The sequence below is a fragment of the Panthera leo genome, chromosome F2 (genome assembly GCF_018350215.1).
Source record: "Panthera leo isolate Ple1 chromosome F2, P.leo_Ple1_pat1.1, whole genome shotgun sequence".
NCBI lineage: Eukaryota > Metazoa > Chordata > Mammalia > Carnivora > Felidae > Panthera > Panthera leo.
The window spans coordinates 67606297-67633659 of NC_056695.1; the positions used below are offsets into that span (position 1 = coordinate 67606297).

The following is a 27363-nucleotide window of genomic DNA, read 5'->3' on the forward strand; positions in this document are numbered from 1 at the left end:
CGCCCCGGGCACGCCGGGCCGGCGGCGAGCGAAGGGCGGGCGGCGGTTACTCTGGTTACTGCCGAAGCGCCGAGTTGGGGAGGGCAGCGGCCGCCGGCGAGGGATGCTGTCGAGGAGGCCGTCGGGAGCCGCCGCCGTCTGAGGAAGCTCCTTGGAGACCGCCGCTCACCCGCGGGGAAACGGAGGCACGGCCTGGAGGGTTCGTGGGGCTGGTGACCCGGAGCGTCTGCAGAGCGGCCGCGCTTGCCTGGGCTGGGGCCGCAGTCTCGAGTCCGAGGCCGTCCTCCGTGGGAAGAGGCAGCCCCGGCGCCGCCCGAGCGTGGGCGCTCCCGCCCCTGGCCAGGCCGCCCCTGCCGCCGCGCCGGGACGTTTCTTTCGTCTCCCCACGCCTCCTGGAAGGGCACCTGCTGCAGGTGAGCGGGCCCGCGTCACCTTTGACGGACATCACCTGCAGCAACGCAGGAGAAGCCCATCCTGGGGAAGGAAATGAATGGGTTGCCGGAAAGATTAGAGTCTGCTCGGAAGCGGTTGCAGCGGGCGATGTTTTAATACTGCTTTCTAAGTCTGGCCAACTTTCCCCTCTTCGCGAACTGTTTTATTCCACCGTGGTAGGATTTTGTAAACTCGTCTGGCTTGAATTGTAATCCTGTGTGACGGTGTTGGCGGGAGCTCGGCCGCTTCCTCGCGCTCCGTCTGGTGACACGTTTTGGGGAGAACCCCACAGCACCAAAACCCCGCAAGGAAAAAGATCTCAACGCTGACCCGGGGTCACCGAAAGAGCCTTTGAACCATGTGGACTTTCCTGGGCATTGCCACTTTCACGTATTTTTACAAGAAATGCGGAGACTTCGTCTCTTTTGCCAACAAGGAGCTCTTGCTGTGCGTGCTGGTGTTCCTGTCCCTGGGCCTGGTGCTGTCCTACCGCTGTCGCTACCGGAGCGGGGCCCTGCTCGGGCGCCAGCAGAGCGGCTCCCAGTTCGCGGTCTTCTCGGATATTCTGTCGGCCCTGCCTTTCATTGGCTTCTTCTGGGCCAAGTCGCCCTCGGCATCAGAAAATAAAGAACAGCTTGGGTCTAGGAGGGTAGGTTGAATTTTAAGTGGGCAAATGAAGGAGTCTCTTTTTTTAACAGATGAGGATTGGGGTCGCTCAAATGTAAATTTTCATCTTTTCTAAAGGACAGAGGCAGCAGTTTAGATATTCTGGTATGAATTCTCATTTGATTTTCGTGGGTTCTTTTTTTTTTTTTTTTTGGTTTTGTTTTTAAGAAGCCCTTGACTGTTCCTTGGCTACATCCTTGACACTCTTAGGGGTGATGGAAAAAATTTGTTCCATTTAGTGTCCATAGAGCCAGTGCTGTAATGACACTGATTTGATTATGAATATAGCTTTGCTTGTGAAAGGGGATGTGAAATATTAGAATCTCATTTTGAAGGAGGACAGAATCACTTTCTGTGATTGGGGGAAAAAACGACATTTTATTTAAAACCTTAGGTAAGGATTGTGTTTGTACCTGAGAAGAAAGAAACCTGCTGCAGGTTAAGTCCACTGCTTCTAAATGACAGCTGGGTGGGGAAAGTAACAGAACAATTCGAAAAGTTAGTGGAATAAAAATTAGTTCAGCATTTCGAAGTCTTGGGCAAAACACCTTCCTCTCCCCATGTCGGTGGAGCCTTGAGTAAATCAGTGGAGTAGTGTCCTAAGTCATGTGAGTAATTAAGGTCCTCAGTTCAGCCATGTTCCTAATTCAGAAGCTAGTCGTCAGTCAGGTTTGAGGTTATTTATGCCTCCCACAAAGACAGTGGTAGATGAGGGAGCAGTGGTCATTGAGGCCGGAACGTTTAGAGCCTGTTGGCCATGGGTGTTTGGATTTTTTCCCAAGAGTACTGGGGGACTTTTTAATTTTTTTTTTTAACATTTATTTATTTTTGAGAGCATGAGCAGGGGAGGGGCAGAGAGAGACTGAGAAAGAGGGAGAGAGAGACACACACAGAATCCAAAGCAGGCTCCAGGCTCCCAGCTGTCAGCACAGAGCCCGACGCGGGGCTCGAACTCGCGAAACTGTGAGATCATGACCTGAGCTGAAGTCGGATGCTTAACTGAGTCACCCAGGTGCCCCTCCCTGGAGGGTTTTAAGCACGGGCGTAACAATACTGATTTTTACTTTTTAGAAAGAACATTCCAGTTGGTGTGTGGAGAGTGGCTTGCAGGGCACGAGAATGGAAGCAGGCTCTCAGGTGAAAGATGGCAGTCGTAAGCCAAGTGAGGCATGATGGCGACTTGGAGTTAGGGCGAGTGGCCTCAAAAAGTGGTTTACTCTTTGAGGCTCCGGATTGACATTATTTTACTGGATCCACAGTACAAGGCTTACAGAAGGGAGGACTTCGTTTAGAATTTTGGTTCCACCACTTCTGTCTCTGGGACCTTTGGCAAATGGCTTCGTTTCTGCAAGAACGAGTTACCGCTTCTATTAGATGGGGGTGGCGCTGGTCTTGCTGCCAGTTAGGGAGTTAAATGATTGACTGTGGCTCATTATGAATAAATGGTAGCTATTAAGACTGGTGTAAAAGCACTCATCTGTTAGGAACCTTTTGACTAGTGCCGCGTGCAGCGATGTGGTGGGTGTGGGTGCCAGCAATGGGAGAGGAGGGAGAGGCAGTCTTTAATCTCAGTTTGAAATCTTCAGGGGCGTCTGAGGCAACTTCTGCCAGGGTCACCGGCTGCTCGTGTAGGTGGCTGGAATGCCATTACATCATGTGATGTTGAGACATTTTGGGGAAGAGAAAATTTGATTACCAGCCATCAATAACTGGTTCTATATGTGAATGCCTCAGGCTTTCTGCTGCTTCTTAAACACCAGGGAGTTGGTGCAGGGAGTACAAAGTTCCCATTAGTGCTTCGTCTGTTGACCCTTCTTTGAATGACTTAACCAACTCAGGTTCCCCTTCCAGGATTGTGTGTGTGTGTGTGTGTGTGTGTGTGTGTCTGTGTGTGTGTCAATGGTTTAACAGGGAAAAGTTAGGAAGAAAAACTGGTAAGAAATGGCTAAGATGACAAAAAGGGTTTATCTTGCTCTCAGAACTGTAATTTAAATATAGTAGTCATTCTGGTCACTAAGAAATACTTCTGGGAAGAGAAGACTCTTGTCTTTTCCTCTTGGTAAAGGGCAAAAAGGTAATTTCTGTAAGAGAGACGATAAAAAGTGGAATGGACCCACCCCAGTCCATGCAGAGTTAAAGGAAGACTGGATGAATATTAAAATCACAGAGAATCAAAATTCTAAGATTTTTGGTTTTGTCTCCTTCCTTTTTGCCTGAGGTCTTTTATCAAAATCCCTTCAAAATGGCATTTGGGCTTATCTTAATCATTAAGGCCAGAGAACTCAAGAAAGATGGTTCCTTGCAACTCTGTATCTGAAACATATTTATATTTGTCAACCCACATACCGGGAAAAAATACTTATTTCGACCCTGAATTATTCATTTTAAAAAACCCAAGAGGCACTGTTATTCTCAGTGGGCATAAATCTCAAAACTGGACTTTTTCATCCTATGAATAAAGTTTTTATTGTCAGCCCAATTAGTGATAGGTTTGATATTTATTCCTAAATGGACCAACTGTTTGACTAGGCTCTCTTAGACTGTCAGGATGGGGCAAATTAAATATGTCCTTATATGTTAAGGGCTTAAGTGTGACGGGGTTGCACCCCACGGGATAGGATGAGTTATTTTGAACTTTCAGAATTTTCTTGAGTTAAATAATTCTCAATTAATAGATTAATAGCTAGGATGTGACAGTCTTTTTGTTATATAAAAGTAATTTTAGGTTAAGATAGATTTTTCAGATGAAAATCCAAAAGAAAAGAAAAATGAATAGTGGAAATAAAAATGAATAGCTGTATAGTTTGCAACATGAAGTCAAAATAGAAGTCTTATGTGATTTGCATTTGGTAGATGCTTAGTATGTACTTGAAGAACTGAGTAATTAATGATAGACTTTTCCCTATAATCAGTCTTTGGAGCCCCTCGCAAACATTGTTTATATTTGGCCTGGTGTGGATTTCTAAATATATCTGTATAACAGCATTTTCTAAATATATATGGAAAATGTAGTATGTATTTCACTTTATTGGGGTATTATTATACATTTTTATTTAATACTTTGATATTATTGGGTTTTTAAAAAAACTTTTTTTTAATGTTTATTTATTTTTGAGACAGAGAGAGACAGAGCATGAACGGGGGAGGAGCAGAGAGAGGGAGACACAGAATCTGAAACAGGCTCCAGGCTCTGAGCTGTCAGCACAGAGCCCGACGCGGGGCTCGAACTCACAGACCGCAAGATCATGACCTGAGCCGAAGTAGGATGCTTCACTGACTGAGCCACCCAGGCGCCCCGGGTTTATTTTTTAGTGTTTACTTATTTTTGAGAGAGAGAGACAGAGCGTAAGCAGGGAAGGGACAGAGAGAGAGGGAGACACAGAATCTGAAACAGGCTCCAGGCTCTGAGCTGTCAGCACAGAGCCTGACACGGGGCTCGAACTCACAAACCATGAGATCATGACCTGAGCCGAAGTCTGATGCCCAACTGACGGAGCCACCCAGGCACCCCAGTATCACTGGTTTTTATATATGATCTGGATTTAAAAACATAGCACTACATTTGGTTTGATAATATTTGAGATGAAGGTTTTGCCCAAGATAGAAAAGTCCTGAGTGTCTATATAGTAGTAGCATGATTTACGGATAGCAAATGTAGATACATAATTAACTTTTTTTTTTTTTAACACAGCCCAAAAAAGGAACCAGTATTTCAGAAACTACCTTAATAGGAGCAGCTGCCTCTTCATCAATATCTTCTCAGAATGATCCAGAAGTTATCATTGTGGGATCCGGTGTGGTTGGATCTGCTTTGGCAGCCATGCTTTCCAGAGATGGAAGAAAGGTGACAGTAATCGAGAGAGATTTAAAAGAGCCTGACAGGATAGTTGGAGAATTTCTGCAGCCAGGTGGTTATCGTGTCCTTAAAGACCTTGGTCTTGAAGGTAGGTCCATGTTAATTTTTAGGAGTTAATGTGGTATAAGCGAACCCTCTTCACTTTAGACTGTCCTATAACTGGTAAAAAGATATTTCAATTTATTTACATTTCTAAAAGTCACTATACTCTTTACCAACCAATTTGCATGAAAATGAGAGCAAAGGAGAAGATAAGAGTTTAGTGGATGAGGAGATATAAAGGAGACTTAGTGAGATACAGTGAAGTGGCTAAAAAATAGAAATGGTCAAAATTAAAGATTGGAAAACTAGAATAAGGGCCTGAAATTTAGTGAAAAGTGAAGGGAGCTGTCATTGGTGGAGTACATATTATGTGCTTGTTATGGAATCTTTTATTTAAGTATCATCTATTAAAGCAATAATTTTAGAAAGTTTTTTTTTTAATGTTTATTTTTGAGAGAGAGAGTGTGTGAGCAGGGGAGGGGCAGAGAGAGAGAGAGAGACAGAGAATCCGAAGCAGGCTCCAAGCTGTCGGCGCAGAGCCCGATGCGGGGCTTGAACCCATGAGCCATGAGATTATGACCTGAGCCAAAATTGGGCGTTAAACTGACTGAGCCCCCTGGTCACCCCTAAATGATTTTTAAACACTAGCTGTTCATTTAGGAAATACTTACTCAGTGTCTACTCTGTGTGAGGTGCTGTACTTGGTGCCGAGGATATACCGGTGAATAAGACAGATTCATTGGCCACTCTTAAGGATCAGAGTACAAAATATGTCCGGGCTCTGAGTTAAGGAAGAGCTTGCTTGGCTCATGTGGTAGGGAGGATAGTGTAATAATTATGTGAATTGATTTTGGAACTAGATTGCCTGGCTTTGATTACCAGCTCAGGCACTGAAAGAGCTGTATGACCTTGGCTAAGTTATTTAACCTCCACAGCACCAGTTTCTTTTTTTTTTTAATTTTTTTAATGTTTATTTATTTTTGAGAGAGAGACAGAGAGCGAGCAGGGCGTAGGGAGAGGGAGACACAGAATCCGAAGCAGGCTTCAGGCTCCTGCTCTGTGTACCCGGTTCTTAATCTGTAAAATGGACATTGTATGTGAGTCCTTGCCTCATAGGTTACAATGAGGTTGAGATAATTCATATACACAAAGCACTCAGAACAGTGCCTGGTATGTAGTAAGCATTATGTAAATGCTGTTTCATTCAAGGAGCTGAAAAGCAGGGCCGTGTCGCTAGAAAGTGTTGGGTGATGGGGAAAGGAGAATGACTTGAGATCAAGGTTGGAAAGACAGGCAGCAGCCACATCATGGAGGGCTTTGCAGTCAGTGGAGCAGGAGTGTGGCGTGATCTTGTTCGTGCTGTACGTCTAAAGTGGTTTCAGACCTTTGACAGCTACTCACAATTACAAACACATTTTCTATCCTGACCCACCGCGTACGTACATATATAAATCTGGCTGAAATTTGTTTCATTTTTCTTTTTAAATACTTGTCATGATTCTACCCAAGTATATAATTCACAACTTGAAATTCATTTCATAATTTATCATTGAGTCCCACCCAGAAGTTGGGAGAATGCTGTTTTAAAAGAATATGTGGAGATGGTGTGGTCCATACACCGTAAGATGGTGGCAGTGGGGTAGTGACAGTCAATGCAGAGTCCAGTGCGAACTCCTTGCTAAGTCCAAATGATAGATGATGGTGCTTTGGGCTAGCATGGTAGCAGAGGATATAACGAGAAGTGGCCCAACTGATGTTAAAAATGGCATGACTTACTAAGGCATTGGCGTGAGATATGGGGAAGAAGGAAATATTAAAAAGGATTCCTGGGTTTTGGTTTAAACAGCTGGTAGCTGGTATCATTTGCTGATAGGAACAGGCATTGGGGAGGAATTTGTAGGACATGTTGAGCTATCCAAGTGGAGAAGTTAAGCTGAATATGTGAATCTCGGCTGCAGGGGAGTGGTCTGGGCTGGCTGGAGTTAGCAATTTCAGAGGTGTCAGCCTATCTGTAGTACTGAAAAGCCACAACAATGATTGAGGGCATGTAGGGAGAAAAGAGAAGACAGAATAAACTAAGTCCTGGGAAACTGGTATTTGAAGATCTGGTAGAAGAGAGAAGCCTGAAAAGGAGTCTGAGAAGGAGCTGGTAGAATGGCAGAGAAAGCCAGAGCGTTTGGTGCCACTTCATCCAAGAGAGGAGAAGGTTTTGGGTAGGAGGGGACGGGTATGTGTCACGAAGGGGAAGGGCACTATGTCACGGTTTGCTAACGAACGGTCAGTAAGATGAGTACAGAAAAACGACCGTGGGATTTTGCAATTTTGAAGGTTGCTTGTGATGTTGACAAGAGGTTTCAGCAGAGTTGTGGAGACAAAGCTTAGACTGAAGTGGGTGGGAGTTTAAAAAATTTAGACTAGGAAAGCACTCTTGAGTTTTTCTGTAACAGAAAACAGAGGTAGGGCAGTAATGAGATGTAGATGTGAAGATAAAGAAGGTGTATTTGGATACTAGAGCATGTTTGGTGACGGAGATGATCAAGTAGAGAGGAAGAAACTGATGACGCAAGAGAGAGAAATGACTAAAGGAGTGATGTCCATTCATTCATTTAATAAATATTCATTTAGCATGCACCATATTGTAGCTGCTGTTCTAGATGCTGAGGCTGCAGTGGTGACCAAAACAGACACAAACTGTTTGAAGAGTGAGAAGGGAAAATAATGTTGAATGGAGTGGTGTGAGGGAAGGGGAGAGGTAAAGAATGGGCGGATCGTGGGGGCTGAGACCATAGGATTTTATAGCCTACTATGTGGATTTGGCTCATATTCCAAAAGGAAGCCATTGGAGAAGTTTAAGGAGTTATTCAATCTCATGCTTTAGAAGTGTGTTTAAAAATATTATTTAGAAGTATTCATGTTATTCTGTAGGAAAAGAGTGGCAAAGTCAGAAGCAGGGGGACCTGTTAGGAGACTATTGCAGAATCGGTGAGAGTTGATGGCTTGGAACATCCTAGGATCACAGCATAGAGTGGCAAGTGGTCCCACTCTGGAAACGCCTTTTGAAGGAAGAGTCAGTAGGACTTGCTGGTAAGTCACATATTAGGTATGAGAGAAAGAGAGGGGTCAGTACTTAAACAAGACTAGAAGACATTACCAGGAAGAGGTCCAGGACCGAACCCTGGGGAACTCTGATGTATGGCGATCAGTGAGGCAAGTGGAAGTGATAAAGGGGGACTGAAGAAGAGCAGTTAGTAAGGAGGAAAAGCAAAAGCCTGCAGGGCCCAGGACCCAAGTGGAGAGAGTGCTTTATGAAGAAGGGAAGTTCTGTCTCTGTCCTTTTGGGTTCCCTAACCACCATCTTACTGGAAAGGTTCACCTGAAGCAGATGTAACAGTATCGTGAGACAGGATTTTGTTGCTTTTATAGTTGAACATTAGGCACCGTAAATGCTCTCAAAACTGATGACTGTACATAGAATGATTTAGAGATCTAGCTTCAGGAGATACTTCCAAGGCTGTGGTAACAAGCCTCAGTGGATTTTTTTTTTCAATATATGAAATTTATTGTCAAATTGGTTTCAATACAACACCCAGTGTTCATCCCAACAGGTGCCCTCCTCAATACCCATCACCCACCCTCGCCTCCCTCCTACCCCCCATCAACCCTCAGTTCTCAGTTTTTAAGAGTCTCTTATGCTTTGGCTCTCTCCCACTCTAACCTCTTTTTTTTTTTTTTCCTTCCCCTCCCCCATGGGTTTCTGTTAAGTTTCTCAGGATCCACCTAAGAGTGAAAACATATGGTATCTGTCTTTCTCTGTATGGCTTATTTCACTTAGCATCACACTCTCCAGTTCCATCCACGTTGCTACAAAGGGCCATATTTCGTTCTTTCTCATTGCCACATAGTAGATTTTGATATGTGGTTCAATGCAAAGTAAGAAGAGCCTCTAAAGTATTTTATCGAGTCCACATACCATGAATACCTTTAATATCACAAACACGAATTTTTATTAACATTCATTATGCTATTAATTTCCCCTGAGTTGTGATGAGATGTGGATGATAGAAACACTTGGAATAGTTAATTTTTAGAGCGTGGATTTTTAACATAATATGGACTGATCCATCCTGAGTTATGTTTTTTTTAATGTTGATTTTTGAGAGAGAAAGCACAAGCAGGGGAGGGGCAGAGAGAGACGGAGACACAGAATCCGAAGCAGGCTTCAGGCTCTGAGCTGTCAGTACAGAGCCCAGTGCCCGACTGGAACCCATGCACTGTGAGATCATGCATGACCTAAACCGAAGTCGGATGCTTAACCGACTGAGCCACCCAGGTGTCCCCTGAGTATGAGTTTTTAATAAGTGATTGCCCTATGGGTTAAGTTTAATATCTAGAACTCTTTTTGTTTTAAAAAAGTTTTTACTTATGTATTTTGAGAGAGCCTGAGCAGAAGAAGGGCAGAGAGGGAGGGAAAGAGAGAATCCCAAGCAGGCTCTGCACTGTCAGTGTGGAGGCCCACATGGGGCTCAAACTCACAAACTGTGAGATCATGACCTGAGCCTAAATCAAGAGTCGGACACTTAACCGACTGAGCCACTCAAATGCCTGCCCCAAGAACTCCTAAAATTAATATAAATGCTATATCTTTCTAATAACTCTTAATATCTGGTGGGGAACCTCTTATTTTCTTTAGGATTATTTTGGCTTTTCTTGGCCCTTTTGCTTTTCTCTATGTAATTTAGAAATAAATTTTCAAAAAATCTCTGTCAAGATTATGACTGAAATAGCACTGAATCTGTAGCTCAGTTTTGGAATAATTGGCTTAGACTTCCTGTCCACGAATGTGGTATACTCCATTCAGTTAGGTCTTTAATGCATTTAAGTAAAGATTCATAAATCTTGTATGTTCTTTGTTATATTTATTCCTTGATTCTGGTTTATATTTGGGCTTTCAAAAATGATACCTAATTTATTATATACTGTATACTTGGTTTGAGGTTCAGAAGTTATATGAGGTCATGGCATAAAGGTATGTTTGGATTTTTTATGGATGACTCCACCCCTAGCCTATGGTGAATGGCTTACTTCCATATGCCATGTCTCTTGGTATTGAATTTTTTGTGGTTTCTGTGTTATTGACAAGACATTTATGTATGGTGCTAAGTTTCATTGTCCCTGGTCATGGGGGCTCCTATCTCCTATTCAGGAGTGGCCCTTAAAACTCTACTCTTACACTTGTGGTTCTGATGCCCTTATGCTGTTGCCTTTAAAACTTGTTCACTGGTTTGACTTTGAAGTTGCTTTTCATTTTTAGCATAGGCAGGTTTTCGTGTTTTGTTTTTTTCATTGTTGGTTTTATTTTTTAATTTGCCTTTTTATAGCAAGCAGTTCCGCATTTTTTAACGTGGAGGAGTGTTTTCCATGTCAGTTCATGTGATATACTGACCAGTAGTCTAATATTGTAAGTGTGGAGCCTTATGATTAATAGATAGTGATAGCTCTGTTATGTCACTGGCTTCAAAGTTATTGATGTCTAGTGTTCATGAAGCACGAACGTCATTGAAGTGTAGGGTAGTCTTTTTGCCTACTTAAGAAAGTAAAAGTGTGCAAAGTCTGTCATATTTGATTTTATCACTAAAGTTGAGACAGAGACAGATTTAAAAAATCTTAAATAAGACCTTATTTATATACTTGTCTTAAGATAGTTTACCCAAGGAAAAATTTTACTGTGCTATTATGCTTTTAACATTTTCTGGTATGTTCTAAAGTGGCCAGTGTAAACATTTCAAGTACTTCCATAATAGAGTTATGGGTTAAGAAAAACAAGCTGTCTCAGTGGCTGGACAAAGCATTATAGAAATATTAAATGGGCTTCAGATATTTAGGTCAGAAAAGATTGGCAATTTGCTGAGACCCAAACTGAATACACTGCTACTTGGCAGCTCTTAGGATGTCTGTGCACTTTTCTCTGACTGAATTTTAACTGTAATAACTTAAGAACGATACTAAAAAACTAAGTAATTTTGATTCTAGGTCAGAAGTCTAACAAAATTCAGCCAGTTTGTCCCTGACTTGACCTTAAGGGCAATTAAAAAGCATATCAGAAAGCTAATTTATTTTGATATTAGCTTAGATGTGTGATAGAATTCTTTGTGAAGATTTTCTTTCATCATGAGAATAATTAGAAATTATTCTAATGCATTTCATCTTAATATATTAACCTTGTTTATCATTATGATTTTAGGCCTATGCATAGTATTTTCTCAGTTGATACTTCATAATGTACTCTACCTAAGATTAATATTTGGTTTGTTTTCATTTCTTCTTTATTAGTGATAACACTATAGTAAACTTATTCTTATATATAACTTTAAAAATTCTTAAAACTTGGGGCACCTGGGTGGCTCAGTCAGTTAAGTGTCTGACTTCAGCTCAGGTCATGATCTCATGGTTCCTGAGTTCAAGACTCGCATGGGGCTCTGTGCTGACAGCTCAGAGCCTGGAGCCTGCTTCCAATTCTGTGTCTCCCTCTCTCTCTGCTCCTCCCACCGCTCGCACTCTGTCTCTTGCTCTCAAAAATGAACAAACATTAAAATATTTTTTTTAAGTTCTTAAAAATTAAAAATTATATTTTTAGGATGAACATAGATGAATTTCCAAGACTAAGATGATTAAATCGAAGGATGCTAACTTCTTTGTGGTTCCTGATAATTATTGCCACCATTACTTTCTAAAATGTTATTAATTTACAGTATGACCAGTAATATATAAATTTATCAGTTTTATGATCTCACCAGCAGTTTTCATAGATTTGGTATCTTAATGTTTCAGTTTATTTCATCGATTTGGGTTTTTTTAATCAGGTTTTGAACATTTTCCTGATCTGTTCAATGTTTCCATATTGCTTAATGTGAATCATCCTTAAACTTTTCACCCATTGACACTAGGACCTTAATATTTTTCCTATAGAATTTAATCAATAGATTTTCTATATAAATATTAATCTTTTGTGATATTACAGATTTGCTCAGAGGGTTGTCTTTCAGATGCATTAAGACTTTTGAAATAGTTACTTATATTCATGTCCATTTGTCCAGATGGTTTCAATCGCTTTATGAAGAAAGAGACTCATTTTCAATGCCTCCATGTCCTTTGGTGCCTCATATAACTCTGGGCATGTTAACAAAATTGATTTTTTTTGAACTGAATTGTTTTGCAGATGCAGTGGAAGGTATCGATGCTCAGGTCATACATGGCTACGTAATTCATGATCAGGAAAGCAAATCAGAGGTTCACATTCCTTACCCTCTGTCAGAAAACAGTCAGGTGCAGAGTGGAAGAGCTTTCCATCATGGAAGATTCATAATGGGTCTCCGGAAAGCAGCGATGGCAGAGCCCAAGTAAGACGACTCAAACGTATGATGTTAAAGAAACACATTTAAACTTGGCCTTTGCACAAATACCATATCATAAATTGTCATAAGTGTTTGGGTATGGGCTGGAACATAGGTATTACTAAAGTAGACTGCAAGTTAGAAGAATGTTAGATCTTCAATGCCTTTGTCAAGAATATCATGTGAAGAATTTCCATGTGAGTGACAGAACTATTGAGATTTTTCCTTTGAGTAAATAACCTTTCTATGTTGTTGGATTTAGAGGATAAACTTTTTAAAAATTCGTTTTAATATTTATTTATTTTTGAGAGGGTGAGAGAGACAGAGTGTGAGCAGGGGAAGCGGCAGAGAGAGAGGGCAACATAGAATCTGAAGCAGGCTCCAGGCTCTGAGGTGTCAGCCTCTAGAGAGCCAGACGCAGGACTTGAACTCACAAACCGTGAGATCAGAAGTCCGACACTTGGGGCGCCTGGGTGGCTCAGTCGGTTAAGCATCCGACTTCGGCTCAGGTCATGATCTCGCGGTCTGTGAGTTCAAGCCCCGCGTCGGGCTCCGTGCTGACAGCTCAGAGCCTGGAGCCTGTTTCAAATTCTGTGTCTCCCTCTCTCTCTGACCCTCCCCCATTCATGCTGTCTCTCCCTGTCTCAAATAAATAAACATTAAAAAAAATTAAAAAAAAAAAAAAAAGTCCGACACTTCATCGAGCCACCCAGGGGCTCCTAAAGGATACCCTTGTAATTAAGGTTTAAGTCCCTGTCTGCCTATTTGGGAGTTGGGGTTTGTGCTTATGGTATTTTCTGTTAAAAGTCAGAACAGAGGACTTCAAGGGAAAATCCCTTTTCCATTCTTACAAAGGAACGACCTAGTCTGGTAGGACTGGCTTCTTCTCTTAATTATTAACTTCTATTTGCCCCTAGCCTTTAGGCACTTGTAATTGAGGAAATTTCAAGCATGAGAACCCTCATATCATTGGCAAAGGCTTAAGTGGACTTACCCTTAGGACTGAAAGAATTTGATGTCTGTGGAAGTAGAATATGTTCATTGTAGAAAAATGGAAAAATCCACAGAAATGTACAGAGGTTTGTAAAAATTATCCATGACTCTTCTGACTAGAAGTAACTACTGTGAATGATTTGGTGGATAAAGTCCCAATTCTGTTTTCCCATCTGTGTATGAATTTGTGTGGGTGTGTAAAGTTTTTCTGCATGTACTTTTTTTAATGAATTGAGGTAAAAATCTAATGTTACTTTTCAAACTACTTTATTTATTTATTTTAAAAATTTTTTTAACATTTATTTATTTTTGAGACAGAGTGAGACAGAGCACGAACGGGGCAGGGGCAGAGAGAGAGGGAGACACAGAATCCGAAGCAGGCTCCAGGCTCTGAGCCGTCAGCCCAGAGCCCGACGCGGGGCTCGAACTCACAGACCGTGAGATCGTGACCTGAGCTGAAGTCGGACGCTCAACCGACTGAGCCACCCAGGCGCCCCTAAAACTACTTTTAAAGATCATTAGATTAGTACCTATGTATTCAATTTTAAAAAATTAGAAAATAAAAACCACACAATTCTGAAACCCATTAATGATGTTTTTGCTTATCATTCCAGACCTTTTCTGTGTACATGTGTGCACACGTGTGTCCAGTTTACGTGGGTAAACTGGAGATAAGGAATTTATCTTTTCTTATGTAAGTTGTTTGAGCTACTCTGTTGTGATTTATGTCTGTGTATTTATCTTTAGTACAAAGTTCATCGAAGGCATCGTGCTGCAGTTATTAGAAGAAGATGATGCTGTAATGGGCGTTCAGTACAGGGATAAAGAAACCGGGGACATCAAGGTGAGAGATACCAAATGTTAGCTCTTCCTAAGAGATTTTGTCTTCCTTCTTTTTCTCCTATTCCTTTAAAAAAGTAGGCCCACCAATTTACTGCTTGAGTTCTCCCTCAGCCCTCTGCAGCAGGATGGGTTTCAAATTGCAACACATTGCCCATTAGAGCGCCTCACAATGCTATACACACAGCTTTGCAGACACACCACTGGATTAGCTGTATTAAAGACCCAAGTGAGAAAAACAGAAAAGCAGAGGCGCCTGGAAGGCAAAAAAAAACAAAGGATTCAATACAAAAGAAATGATTAGAACAAAGTAAACAAATTGTTTCAAATTGTTTAGATCTGAAAAGGGAAAAGTACCAGAATGTCTGGGGAGATAGCAGAGTAAAATAGTTTCCAGTATTTGCCCATTTTGGTTTAGCAAAAGAAGAGAAAGAGTGAAAGGCTAATCTGTTGGTTTTTGTGGATGGGTCACCACCACCTAGAAACTGTACTCTAATGGGGGTGACTGCAAGGTAATTATAAATACATATATCCACATTTATAAAAATTCTTCTAAGCCCTAGCCACTGGTTGAAAGCATTATATGAAGTTAGAAAATTCTAGAATAGGGGAGGTGGGTAGGGGAATGGACTAAATGTGTGATGGGCATCAAAGAGGGTACTTGTTAGGATGAACACTAGGTGTTACATGTAAGTGATGAATCACTAAATTCTGCTCCCCAAACCAACTACCCTATATGTTAACTAACATGAATTTAAAGTAAAAAAAGAAAAGTAAAGAAAATTCTAGAATAAACATTGGACTCGTCCTTGGACTTAGTGATGATGAGATTCAGTCTTCTGTGGTCCACGCTTGCTTTGTAGTTGATTCCTCTGTTGTCTATCAAAGTGTAACTTAACTCCCAGATGATTTGGGTGGTAGTACTTGGAAGGAAGGCAGTCCCTCAGGAGAGGAAGTATTAATGTCTTATGCATTAACTTAAGTTCCATAACAGCTTCTTTAGTAGCATTATCTTCATTACCCTCCATAATGTTGTCCAATAAGATATGTAAATACTTTAAATGTGGTCCTTTTACTTTGTATTTCTAACCATTTAGCTGAGTATTGTTTATCTTTGTTGTAGGAACTCCAGGCTCCGTTGACTGTTGTTGCCGATGGACTTTTTTCCAAGTTTAGGAAAAACCTGATCTCCAATAAAGTTTCTGTTTCATCTCATTTTGTTGGCTTTATTATGAAGGTACTATAGGAATATAATTATAGAAAAATAAACACAACTTGAAATTTGAAAATTATTAATTCTTTTTTTCCCCCCTAGCATGCACCACAGTTTAAAGCAAATCATGCTGAACTTATTTTGGCTAATCCGAGTCCAGTTCTCATCTATCAGATTTCATCTGATGAAACTCGAGTACTTGTTGACATTCGGGGGGAAATGCCCAGGAATTTAAGAGAATACATGGCTGAAAAAATTTACCCACAATTACCCGGTAAGAAAGAGATTTCATCCACATGGTAATCTGTAGTCTAAAATATCACAAAAGGCTGTCCATCTCCGGTTCTCACTAAAGCTGTTTCTAAATTAGGCCAAAGATAAACATGGCAGGTAAAAAAAAAAATGCATCTAGTCAGTCAGATACACTGGAGTTGAGCTGTTTTAGCACGTTGAAAAAAACAACCTTCAAATTAAAAAAGTTTTTTTCAATATATTTTTTCATATTAATAATTAAATCATTGCTTTCAGGATAATTATTAATATTGGCATATATGGTACTTTTTAAGGTGGTCCAAATAGCAATCTAAGGTCTCCGAATTCTAGAAATCTCTCTTATACTTAATTACTTTTGTGCTTGGTTTTTGTAGCAATAGTAGCTACCATTTATTGAATATCTACTATAAAGTGCTTTATAAACATAACTTAATCTACACGATCACCCTGTGAGGTAGGGCATTATCATGATCCCCATTTTATTAATGAGGGAACTAAGAATCAGCAAAAGGTCCTCCAAAGATAAACGATCACTAAGTGACAGAGCCAGTGTGAGGCCAGTTGTGTGTGGCTCATACAGCCCCCTTTCAGAATGTTAGAGCTGTCAGCAACCTTCAAGGTCATTTTTAGTTTTGAGTTGAATACAGAAAGGCTTCATGAGAGTTCAGGCATCTTTGCAAAACACTCCTAAAAAATTACTTTCTGACATGTTTTTTTGAGACTTGGAAGATGTCAGTAAAAAAAAAATCTAAAAAATTAATATTATTAATTAAAATATTAAAATAATATTGATAAAATTGAAGAGAAACCCTTTAATATGATTAGATGATATGATTATAGTAATAGGAAACTATCTGTGGTAGGTGTATATTTTATTTAAAAATTCTGTTTCTTTTTCAAGTTTTTTTTGTCCTGTTTTGTTTTTAATTTTTTTTTTTTTTTTTTCAATGTTTATTTTTGGGACAGAGAGAGACAGAGCATGAACGGGGGAGGGACAGAGAGAGAGGGAGACACAGAATCGGAAAGAGGCTCCAGGCTCTGAGCCATCAGCCCAGAGCCTGACGCGGGGCTCGAACTCACGGACCGTGAGATCGTGACCTGGCTGAAGTCGGACGCTTAACCGACTGCGCCACCCAGGCGCCCCTGTCCTGTTTTGTTTTTAAATAAGCGCTGTGTCCAGTGTGGTGTTTAAACTCATGACCCCCAGATCAAGAGTCACATGCTCTACTGACTGGGCCAGCCAGGTGCCCTCTGGTTATTTTTTAATCTGTGTGAAAGCACTCTGTTTAATAAGAATATAAACATCTGAAGAGGACTAAGATGGACTTAGATTTTTAATAATGACATTTTCAGGATGCCTGGCTGGCTCAGTCGGTTGAGCGTCTGACTCTTGATTTTGGCACAGGTCATGATCCCAGGGTTGTGGGATCGAGCCTTGCATGGGGCTCCACCCTGAGCGTGCAGCTTGCTTAAGATTCTCTCTGTGTCTCTCTCTCTCTCTCTGCCTCTCTCTCCCTCTCCCTCTGTCTCTCTCCCCACCTCGTGCTCGCTCTCTCTCCCAAATTAAAAAAAAAAGACATTTTCAACATTTCAATATATTTTCACTTAAGCCATTTTTGAAGCTTTTAGGAAAAAGGAATTATTCACATTTAGGAAAAAGATAGTCAATAATGTGATATTTTTATTTTTTATTTTATTTTTTTATTTGTTTATGATTTTATTTTTAAGGAATCTCTATACCCAATGTGGGGCTCGAACTCACAACCCTGAGATCAAGAGTCGCACACTTTGGGGGCCTGCCTGGCTTGGTCAGAGCAGTGTGTGACTCTTGATCTCAGGGTCATGAGTTCTGGCCCCATGTTGGGTATAGAGGTTACTAAACAAAAATAAAATTACAGAAAAAAAAAAAGGTGCATGCTCTACCGACTGAACCAGCCAGGCGCCCCAAAAATGTGATATTTTTGGCATTTTTTTTTTTCTTTTACTGTAGATTGCCTTTTCCAGTACAGAGGTTCAGAACAGACTTCCCAGAGATCATGGTGGGAAACCATTTGTAGATTTATATTAATATTAGTTAGGTTATTGAAATTCCCAGATTACAGTGAGAACTGTATGAAAAGACAGTTCATTTCCGATACAAGTAGAAGCATAAAACTTTAAAACTTGGGAGTATCTGAGAGATGAGCTAATAACCAAAGCATTTCATTTTATAGATGAAGAAATGGAAGCTCAGAAAAGTAGAGCTCTCTGCATCTTACCCTTTTTCTACCGTACATATATTCCTGCTGTTTGTGAATTGGTAGTACATTTCATCTGTCATTACCAGGTTATGGTGGTGATGGTAACCTAACTGTTAAATCTGATCCCTGTCAGTGAACATTTGGAAGAGAGGTGGGTGGTTTTTCTCCGTCTCCTCTCCTCTGAATTTGCTTCACTCTCTTAGCGTTTTTGTTCATTCAGCTGTGTGTATCTATTTATATTAATTTTCTCAGATTTCTTAGTCATTCCTCAGCACGAATAACTAGGTGCTTAATCAACAATTGTGTTAATAAAATAATTAGTTCTTGATTTGCCACCAGGATATATGTAGCAACCATAACAGAAGTATAGAAGGTATTTGTTTATACTTGATTAAGAACATGCGATAATTGAAAATTGAATTTTATAAACCATTGGGATTTATTGCAGATCACCTCAAAGAACCGTTCCTAGAAGCCATTCAGAATTCTCGTTTGAGATCTATGCCAGCAAGCTTTCTTCCTTCTTCCCCAGTAAACAAACGAGGTACCATTTGATTGGAGTGATTTATAAAGTATATTCCAGATATGTAAATTCCAAATATTCCAAATATAATATGTGATTAAATTTATGCTGCTGGGAATGATATGTGGGACAGAGAAGTGGTTCCTGTGGATGAACACATTACTAACACCAAAATTAGTTTTATGATATCTTTATTATTTAATGTTGAGTGCATTTAAGTCATTATTTGGGATACAACAGTTAAATATAGTCCTAAATCTAGAAAAGGCAGTTTTCTGGTCAGGGGTATCAACTGGTAATTTCAGAACACTGTTGATAAATGCTGTAGTCAAAGCCCACTTGTGGTACCACAAGATGCATTGTGGCAGGGAGGGGAGCTTGTGAACTAGGAAGGGTGATTTGGGAAGACACGTCTCAGGCAAGAAAACGGGGGTTGGGGCGAGAAGGGTTAGTGGGAGTTCATTAGGTGGACAGTGAAATGAGGGACTTCTAAGTAGATGGAAAAGCATCTGCAAAGGCCAGGAAGGCTGAGAAATGGTGGCACTTTCAGTGAACTCAAGTGGTTTCCTGTGACTGGAGCGTAGGCTAGGTGTCAGAGTGGTAGGAAGGTAAGGTATTTATTTAAAGTTTAGTTTTAATCCTGTAGACAGTGGAAAGTCATTGCAACTTTTTTTTTTAATAATAGCTTTTTTGAGATGTCATTCATAAATCATATGGCTCATCCACTGAAGTTTACAATTCATTTGTTTTTAGTATATTCATAGATCAATGCAACCATCACCACGGTCAGTTAAAACGGGCTCTAAAGAGCCTTTTTATTACCCCAAAAAGAAACCCTATATCCATTACCAGTCGCTACTCATTTTCTCCCGACTCCCAGCCCCAGGCATCCATTAGTCAGTCTACTTTTTGTCTCTGTGGGTTTGCCTATTCTGGACATTTTCTATAAATGAAATCAGTGGATCCTTTGTAACTGGCTTCTTTGAGGTTCATCCACATGGCAGTATGTGTGAGTCCTTCATTTGTTTTCATGGCAAAATGATACTCCGTGTGTGGATATACTACATTTTAACTAGCTATTCATCAGTTGATAGACATTTGGCTTGTTTTCATTTTTGGTTATTATGAACGGTGCTGCTGTGAACGTCTGTATCTGAGTCTATGTACGGACGTAATTTTCATTTTTCTTGGGTTTGGTAACTCTGTTTAACTCTTTGAGGAACTGCCAAACTTTTCCAAAGTGGCTGCCCCATTTTACATTCCCATTAACAATGTATGAATGTTCCAGTTTCTCCACATCCTCAACGTTTGTTATTATCTGTCTTCTTGCCCATAACCATTCTAGTAGGTGTGAAGGGATATCTCATTGTGGTTTTGATTTGTATTTCTGTGATGGATAATGATGCTGAAAATCTTTTCATATGCATATTGGATATTTGTTTATCTTCTTTGGTGAAATGTCCATTCAGCCTGCACATTTTTTAATTGGTTAAATTAATAAAAAAAACTTTTGTTGAGTTCTAGGTGTTCTTTATATATTCTAGATATAAGTCCCTTATCAGATAAATGATTTGCAAAAACTTTTCTCATTCCATGGATCGTCTTTTCACTTCTTGATGATGTCCATTGAAGTTTTTAATTTTCATGAAGTCCAGTTTATCTGTGTTTTTCTTTTGTCACTTTGTGCTTTTGATGTCATATCTAAAAAGACTTTGCCCTAGGAGCGCCTGGGTGGCTTAGTGGGTTAAGTGTCCAACTCTTGATTCGGCTCAGGTCATGATCTCATGGTTTGTGAGATTGAGTCCCTCTCTACACTGAGAGGGCGGATCCTGCTTGTGATTGCCTCTCCCTCTCTTTCTGCCCCTCCCCTGCTTGTGCAGTGCACTCTCTCTCAAAATAAATAAATAAACTTAAAAATACTAGCATGGGAAATAGCAGCATTTAAAATAAATAAGTAATTAAAAAGCCTTTGCCCTATTCAAGATTGTGAAGATGTAATCCTATATGTTCTAAGAGATTTATAGTTTTAGCTACTACATTTGGGTGTTTGATCCATTTTGAGTTAAATTTTGGGTATGGTGTGAGGAAGGGGTTCAGCTTCGTTTCTGTGTAGATTCCTGGTTGTCCCAGTACTATTTGATGAAGAGTAGTCTTTCCCCATTGAAGTGTCTTGGCACTCTTGTCAAATTAGACTGTAAATGTAGTATGAGTTTTCTCTTTCAACAATATTTTGTAGCTTTCAGAGTGTTTTATTACGTCTCTTTTGTTAAACTTATTTCCAAGTATTTTATTCCTTTTCATGCAATTGTAAATAGACTTGTTTTCTTAACTTCATTTTAAGATTCTTCATTGCTAGTGTACAGAAATACAATTGATTTTTGCATGTGTATCTTATATCTTGAAACCTTGCTGAACTCATTTATTTCTAATAGTTACTTGGAAAGTTTTAAATGAGATGGTGGCACGATTAGATTTTTATCTTAGAGGTAATACTCTGTGCTGTCGAGAGTGGTTTGGAAGAAGGGTCAGGCAAAAGCTTACAGTAAGGCCATTGTTCCACGAGGGTGGTGGTGAGAGGTTGGAACGCCGGGCCGTGGCAGTGAGAATGGAAGGTAGGGAGTGGAAACGTGTGTGTCTGGGATGTAGAACGCATGAAAGTTGGTGACCCGTTGGCTGTTGTAGTAAGGGAGAGAGAGGTCTCTTGATGGATTCTACGTTTCAGGCTTAGATGATTTTGCCAGCTGTTTGCTAATATTGGAAATACAGGGAAAAGAATGTAAGTTTAGGAAGTGTGGGAAGGGGTGGTGAGTCCGCTCTCGGGCATATTGTGTATGAAGTGCTGGCAGGGCGTTGGAGGAGAGGTGCGGAACACCCCTGACAGCCTGAGAGCAGGTCCCCAGAGACAGGTGTGGGCGGGAGCTGTCGCTACGCCGTGGCTCCTGAACGTAGACAGATGGGATTTGCTATGGGAAAACATGCATAATAAACTACTGATCGTATAAAGAAACTAATGCGAAGCAGAATGAAGAGGCCAATGCCAAACTGATAGAAATAGCATGCCAGCAACAATTGGTGGAATTAGAAATGTTCCTTGGAGAAGGAGGAATAAAAGCTGTTTATAGTTTGTGGGTTTTTTGTTTTTGTTTTTTTAACGTTTATTCCTTTTTGAGAGACAGAACACAATGTGAGCTGGGGAGGGGCAGAGAGAGAGAGAGAGAGAGAGAGAGAGAGAGAGGGAGACACAGAATCCAAAGCAGGCTCCAGGCCTGAGCTGCCAGCACAGAGCCCGACGAGGGGCTTGAACTCATGGCCCGTGAGATCATGAGCTAAGCCGAAGTCAGATCCTTAACTCACTGAGCCACCCACGCACCCCATATAGTTTGTGGTGTTTTTAGTGAAGATATTAGAGAAATACATAAGAAATGTGAATTAATATTTAGAAGCTACCTTTTTAGAAGCTAATATTTATGTGTATTCTACAATTAGTCACAAATGTAACTGTGACATTACAGAAAATAGTTACCCATAATCTTGCCACCTTAACATTACTATTATGGTTGTCTGTGTCTCTTACAAATACAATTAAATAAACGCTTTGTTGAAATGTACTCAAGTCTTAGGTCATCAAGCGGGCTGACGGGGGCCCGGGGAATGCAGTCAGGCCGCTCAGGCAGGCGCACCTGCAGTCAAAGGGTGGCGCCTCCTGCCTCTGCAGTTTTGAATCAAGGAGCTGATTTTCAGATAAGATTCAGTCAGGGCTTGTTTGTCCAAATTAACTTCAGATAGGTTTGGAATATCTGCTTGTTCCTGCTCGTTAATTCAGACTGCAGCATGGCTGGGTATCATCTTCCCAGGGCCCGCTTTCTTTATTTAAAAAAAAATTTTTTTTAATGTTTATTTCTGAGAGAGAGACAGAGCATGAGTGGGGGAGGGGCAGAGAGAGAGGGAGACACAGAATCCAAAGCGGGCTCCAGGCTCCAAGCTGCCAGCACAGAGCCCAGCGCGGGGCTCGAACTCACAAACCCGAGATCATGACCTGAGCCGAAGTCGGTCGCTCAACCAACTGAGCCACCCAGGCGCCCCAAGGGCCCACTTTCTTTAACTTCAAACTTTACGGACATTTCTCTAGAGTGTGCTGGCAGCCAGTGTTGCCGTGAAATGTCAGACCTCTTCATTTTTCCCTTGTCAAAGACTTGCTTTTTGTGCCAAGATTCTTTTGGTGTTTTCATGAAAGAGGCCTTATGCGTATGTGACAGTTTGACTTCACCTTTGATTCACATGTGACTTTCCCGAGGGCAGGGACCATGTTCTCGTTCTCACTGTATCCCCAGTGTCTGTGACCTACTAGGTGCCCAATATGGACTAACTGAATTTTTGCATCAGCAAATTTTAGGCATGATTTGTTCCCTTGTATTTTCACATCTTGATTTTCTGGCTCACACTCACGTTTAGAAAGTAACAGACTATTTTTTTATGCGTCTTAAGGGATGATGTCGTAATCTAAATTCTCTCATTGTAGGCGTTCTTCTTCTGGGAGATGCGTATAATATGCGGCATCCTCTTACTGGAGGAGGAATGACTGTTGTTTTTAAAGATATAAAGATATGGAGAAAATTGCTAAAAGGTATCCCTGACCTTTATGATGATGCAGCTGTTTTCCAGGTAGGATATTCAATCATTCTTTGACAGAGGTGCCTCAAGACAGATTTCTTTCTAGGCCTAAGAGGAATGGGACCTCCTTGGGGGGATCTGTACCTGGGAGGAGCCTGATCCTAAGTCAGGGTTCTCAGGCGGCCTTGTTCCCGTGTAAAGAATCTGGGAGCCTGTGCACCCCATGAATCTTACCGAATTTCTGTTTTTTTGTTTTTTAAAAATGTTTATTTATTTGAGAGAAAGAGAAAGCGCGAGCAGGGGAGGGGCAGAGAGAGAGAAAATCCCAAGCGGGCTTTGTGCTGCCAGCACAGATCCCAACACAGGGCTTGAACCCGTGAACTGGGAGATCATGACCCAAGCCGAAATCAAGTCAGATGCTTAATCGACTGACCCTCCCAGGTGCCGCAGTTTCTCCATTTTTGTATGAGTATTACGTAGCATTGGTTGGCACGGGCCACTTCGCCCGTAGTGATTGTACATTTAGCTTCAGAGTCATGGAGCTCATTGCTCTGGAGATGTGTTCTTGTGTGTGCGTGTGTGTGTGTGTGTGTGTGTAAATGATGAATATAAGGCTGCATTACTTGTAGGTAGTCCTCAGGATAAACATCAGCTTGAGGGGATTATAAGCACTCATTTGTGCTGCCCCCCAGCTTTACCATATAACAAGTGATCTCTTTCTTTTTTAGGCCAAAAAATCATTCTACTGGGCAAGAAAAACATCTCATTCCTTTGTTGTGAATATCCTTGCTCAGGCTCTTTATGAATTATTTTCTGCCACGGATGGTAAGTATATCTTACTTTCTTCAGTTTTTTGTTTTTGTTTTTTTTTTTTTAATTTATTTTGAGACAGGGAGAGGGGCAGAGAGGGAGAATCCCAAGCAGGCTCCTCACTGACAGTACAGAGCCCAGTGCGGAGCTCAAACTCATGAACCATGAGATCATGACCTCAGCCAAAGTCGGACTCTTAACCAATAGAGCCACCCAGGTGCCCCTAAGTATAGATAATTTTTAATGGAAATTACTGATTTTTAAAATTAAAAAATTGATTTTTATCACAGGAAGGGAACTGAATTATAAAAAAGTTAGTCGTTAGGCCACAAATAGAAATATTTACCAAGTCTGCTGACTCCCACCTGGTGGCCCTTAACTCCATCCTTGCGCAAGACTTTTAGCTTCTAGTTATCACGTATCCACCACTTTGTGGGGAAGTATTAACAACAATACTTCAATAACGTGTCTATTCATTCCTCTGGCCCAAATCAGCTCACGCAGAGCCACAGATGCACCAAGTCGTGATGGAGGGTCTTCTGGCCGTGAATGAAAACGAAACATAGTTGTTAAGCCTTTTCTTCCTTGAACACCAGTTTCGATTGCTGTTCGTTGTATTTTGTAAAATAAGTAATGAGCTTCGTAACAAGGTTAGATTTTTGTCTCCTGCTACGATGCACAAATAGCAGAGCGCATCCCCCTTTTACTCACTTGAAACGTTCCCATGCTTTTGTATTTGCTTCCACATCGTAAAGTGGCGATGGTCAGTCTGTACATTGAGGAAAACGTGACGCAGCAGAAGCAGTAGAAATGGAGAGGAGGCGACTGTGCCACGATGAAATCAGGAATAAATGTGACTCCAATCCTATTACCTCAGATATTTACAAGAAGCCTACTTCCATGAACTGGCAATCCAGTTCTTCGGTGACCTGATACAGCACAAGTGCCTTCTATAGCCTCCATACACGTTATCCTTGCTAAAAGACAAAAACCAACTCATTGATAGTGGTTCGCCAATCTACCCTCTCTCGCTAACTGGCACGGAAGCTAAACTGGCGGGGTGGGCAAGTAAAAAGAAAAGTTTTGAGTTTTTCTAAGCACTTCTTTTTAAGCTTTCCTAAGCTCTTGAGAGTCTTACATTATGAATTTCAATCTGCCAACAAACAAGAAGAGGAAAGAGTTTGATTGGAGTGAGATTACCTATTATATCCTTTTTTATCTGTTCTAAAGAAAAATCTTAAGTATACCTGAAAAGAACATTGATTCTAAATAGAAAGATTATTGGTTGATAACACTCTGTTGTGAAGGTTTAACAGGTTACTTTGAAAACTATGAAAAAGTATACAAATATAAGGCATTATTAATATTTAATATTCACAGCTATTTTTACTTGATAATATGCTCAGAAATACAGGTTGGGTATCTTAGAGATTGGGAGTTTGGTTTCTAGAATTGTGTTTTTATGACCAAAAGAATTTACAACATATTTGCATCATTTAATGAATTTACAACGCAGTCAAGGAAATAACACTTAAACAACTTTAACTTCTGAGACCTGCATGTTTTTTACAGTGATTATTTACTAACAGAAAAGTTTGTTCACACTTAAGCTATTGCCCATAATGCTAATTATGGAATTTAAAAGAAATTTTGAGTTGTTGAAATTCCAGGACTAGATTTTTAAAAAAATTATAAGGTTTGGTCTATGTTACCTTTTTTTCTGACAGATCATTAGCACCCTAAAATAAATGTGTGAATATTTTGATTCAGAGCGATTTTAAAATTTTATTTTAGATTCCGTACATCAACTAAGAAAAGCCTGTTTTCTTTATTTCAAACTTGGTGGAGAATGTATTGCTGGTCCTGTTGGGCTGCTTTCTGTGTAAGTTGTATTTATTTATTTCAATATATTTAATGTTTATTTATTTTGAGAAAGAGTGCAGGCAGGGGAGGAGCAAAGGGAGAGAGAGACAGAGAGACAGAGAGAGAGAGAGAAAGAGAGAGAGAGAGAGAGAAATCCCAAGCAAGCTCCGTGCTGTGAGTGCAGAGCCCAATGTGGGGCTTGAACTCCCACACTGTGAGATCATGATCTGAACTGAAATCAAGATTCGGACACTTAACCTACTGAACCACCCAGGCACCCTGGGTTGTTCCGATGACACAGGAACTGGGTATTTCAGATCTTCTTTGGGACTGCTCAGTTTATCAATTACTGCAAGTCTTTCTTCCTTATACATTTTGTCACTTTACTATCCATTAGAATCTCAATCAGAAGGTAGCTCAGAGAAAGGAAAAAAGCAACACTTAGTCCTGTGTTTTACTTCTGGGAAAAGTGGTGAGCAGAAGTTGGTGGTAGAGGGGGCTAAAGCCCTGATTAAAATAGAAACTTAGTTTTTGCTGGTGGGTTTAACCACATGATCTGATTGTTGGGAGCCACAGGTAACAGAGGAATTTGTATTTAAAACTTAATTCAGTTGACGTGCAGGGATTTGTGAAACTCAGTAATGGTTTTGACAGTACAGGCATACATAGAATTCTTGAAAAGTCTGCAGGGTAAAATTCTTCAAGTCTCTTCTCATTCATCTATGATCTGAATGTCAATACTGTTGTCTTTGGAAAACCTAAGACTCCCACAGGTCAGGCCATCCAGGTACTTCGGACTGAGATCTCAAGATCAGTGGAACAGCTCAAAACCTACAGTTTATGTGAACTAGACTAAGAGTTGTTGGCTTCTCTGACAGGGGGTAGTCTAAGGAGTTTCTTGTAAGAACACGTATCTGTCCCTGTCATCATACAGCGGGCCACACAAGCTTGCAGTCCTCTCAAGTGTAGAGCGTGTGTTCAGCTTTGTAGATGATACATAATGAGAACCTTTTTATGAGTAAATTCTAATTGCCGGGTCTTACTAATATATATATTTTTGTTTGTTTGTTTTTTTCTGTTACAGACTGTCTCCTAACCCTCTAGTTTTAATTGGACATTTCTTTGCTGTTGTGATCTACGCCACGTATTTTTGCTTCAAGTCGGAACCTTGGATTACAAAACCCCGAGCCATTTTCAGTAGTGGTGCTGTCCTGTACAAAGCATGCTCTGTAATATTTCCTCTGATTTACTCGGAAATTAAGTACTTGGTTCATTAAGCTAAAAAGGGAACCATTTGTGAAAGAATATTTGGAACTCAGCAAGTCCTAAGAGACTCTTGCAAGAGGATGTACATGGCAGAGAAGGAAACCACTTCTAAAGTGGAAACTCTTGGACCAAGATTGGGGTTAATTTGTTTTTGAGGTTATGTGTATATAAACATGTAAATATATACTTTGCAATTTAAAACGAAGGGTAAAATAGACCTTTGAGAGAAATGATCGTGATCATAAATTAGTGCTAACACTGAGGCTCTGCAGTTTTTCTTTTGACTTTGGGGATTTGGGCAGAGTCATGCGGGACATGCAAATAAAGTGGAGAATGAGCTCGAA

General features: G+C 40.6%; 1 protein-coding gene across 1 annotated transcript; it reads left to right on the plus strand.

The window, feature by feature from the left end:
- The first annotated feature begins 8 nt into the window (after positions 1–8).
- On the plus strand, positions 9–27363 carry SQLE (squalene epoxidase). Its single transcript, XM_042923135.1, has 11 exons — positions 9–1081; positions 4790–5042; positions 12213–12393; positions 14128–14224; positions 15344–15457; positions 15536–15707; positions 18395–18490; positions 22989–23131; positions 23809–23905; positions 25685–25772; positions 26838–27363. The coding sequence occupies exons 1-11, from the start codon at positions 791–793 to the stop codon at positions 27028–27030; spliced, it is 1725 nt and encodes a 574-aa protein (XP_042779069.1). The 5' UTR covers positions 9–790; the 3' UTR covers positions 27031–27363.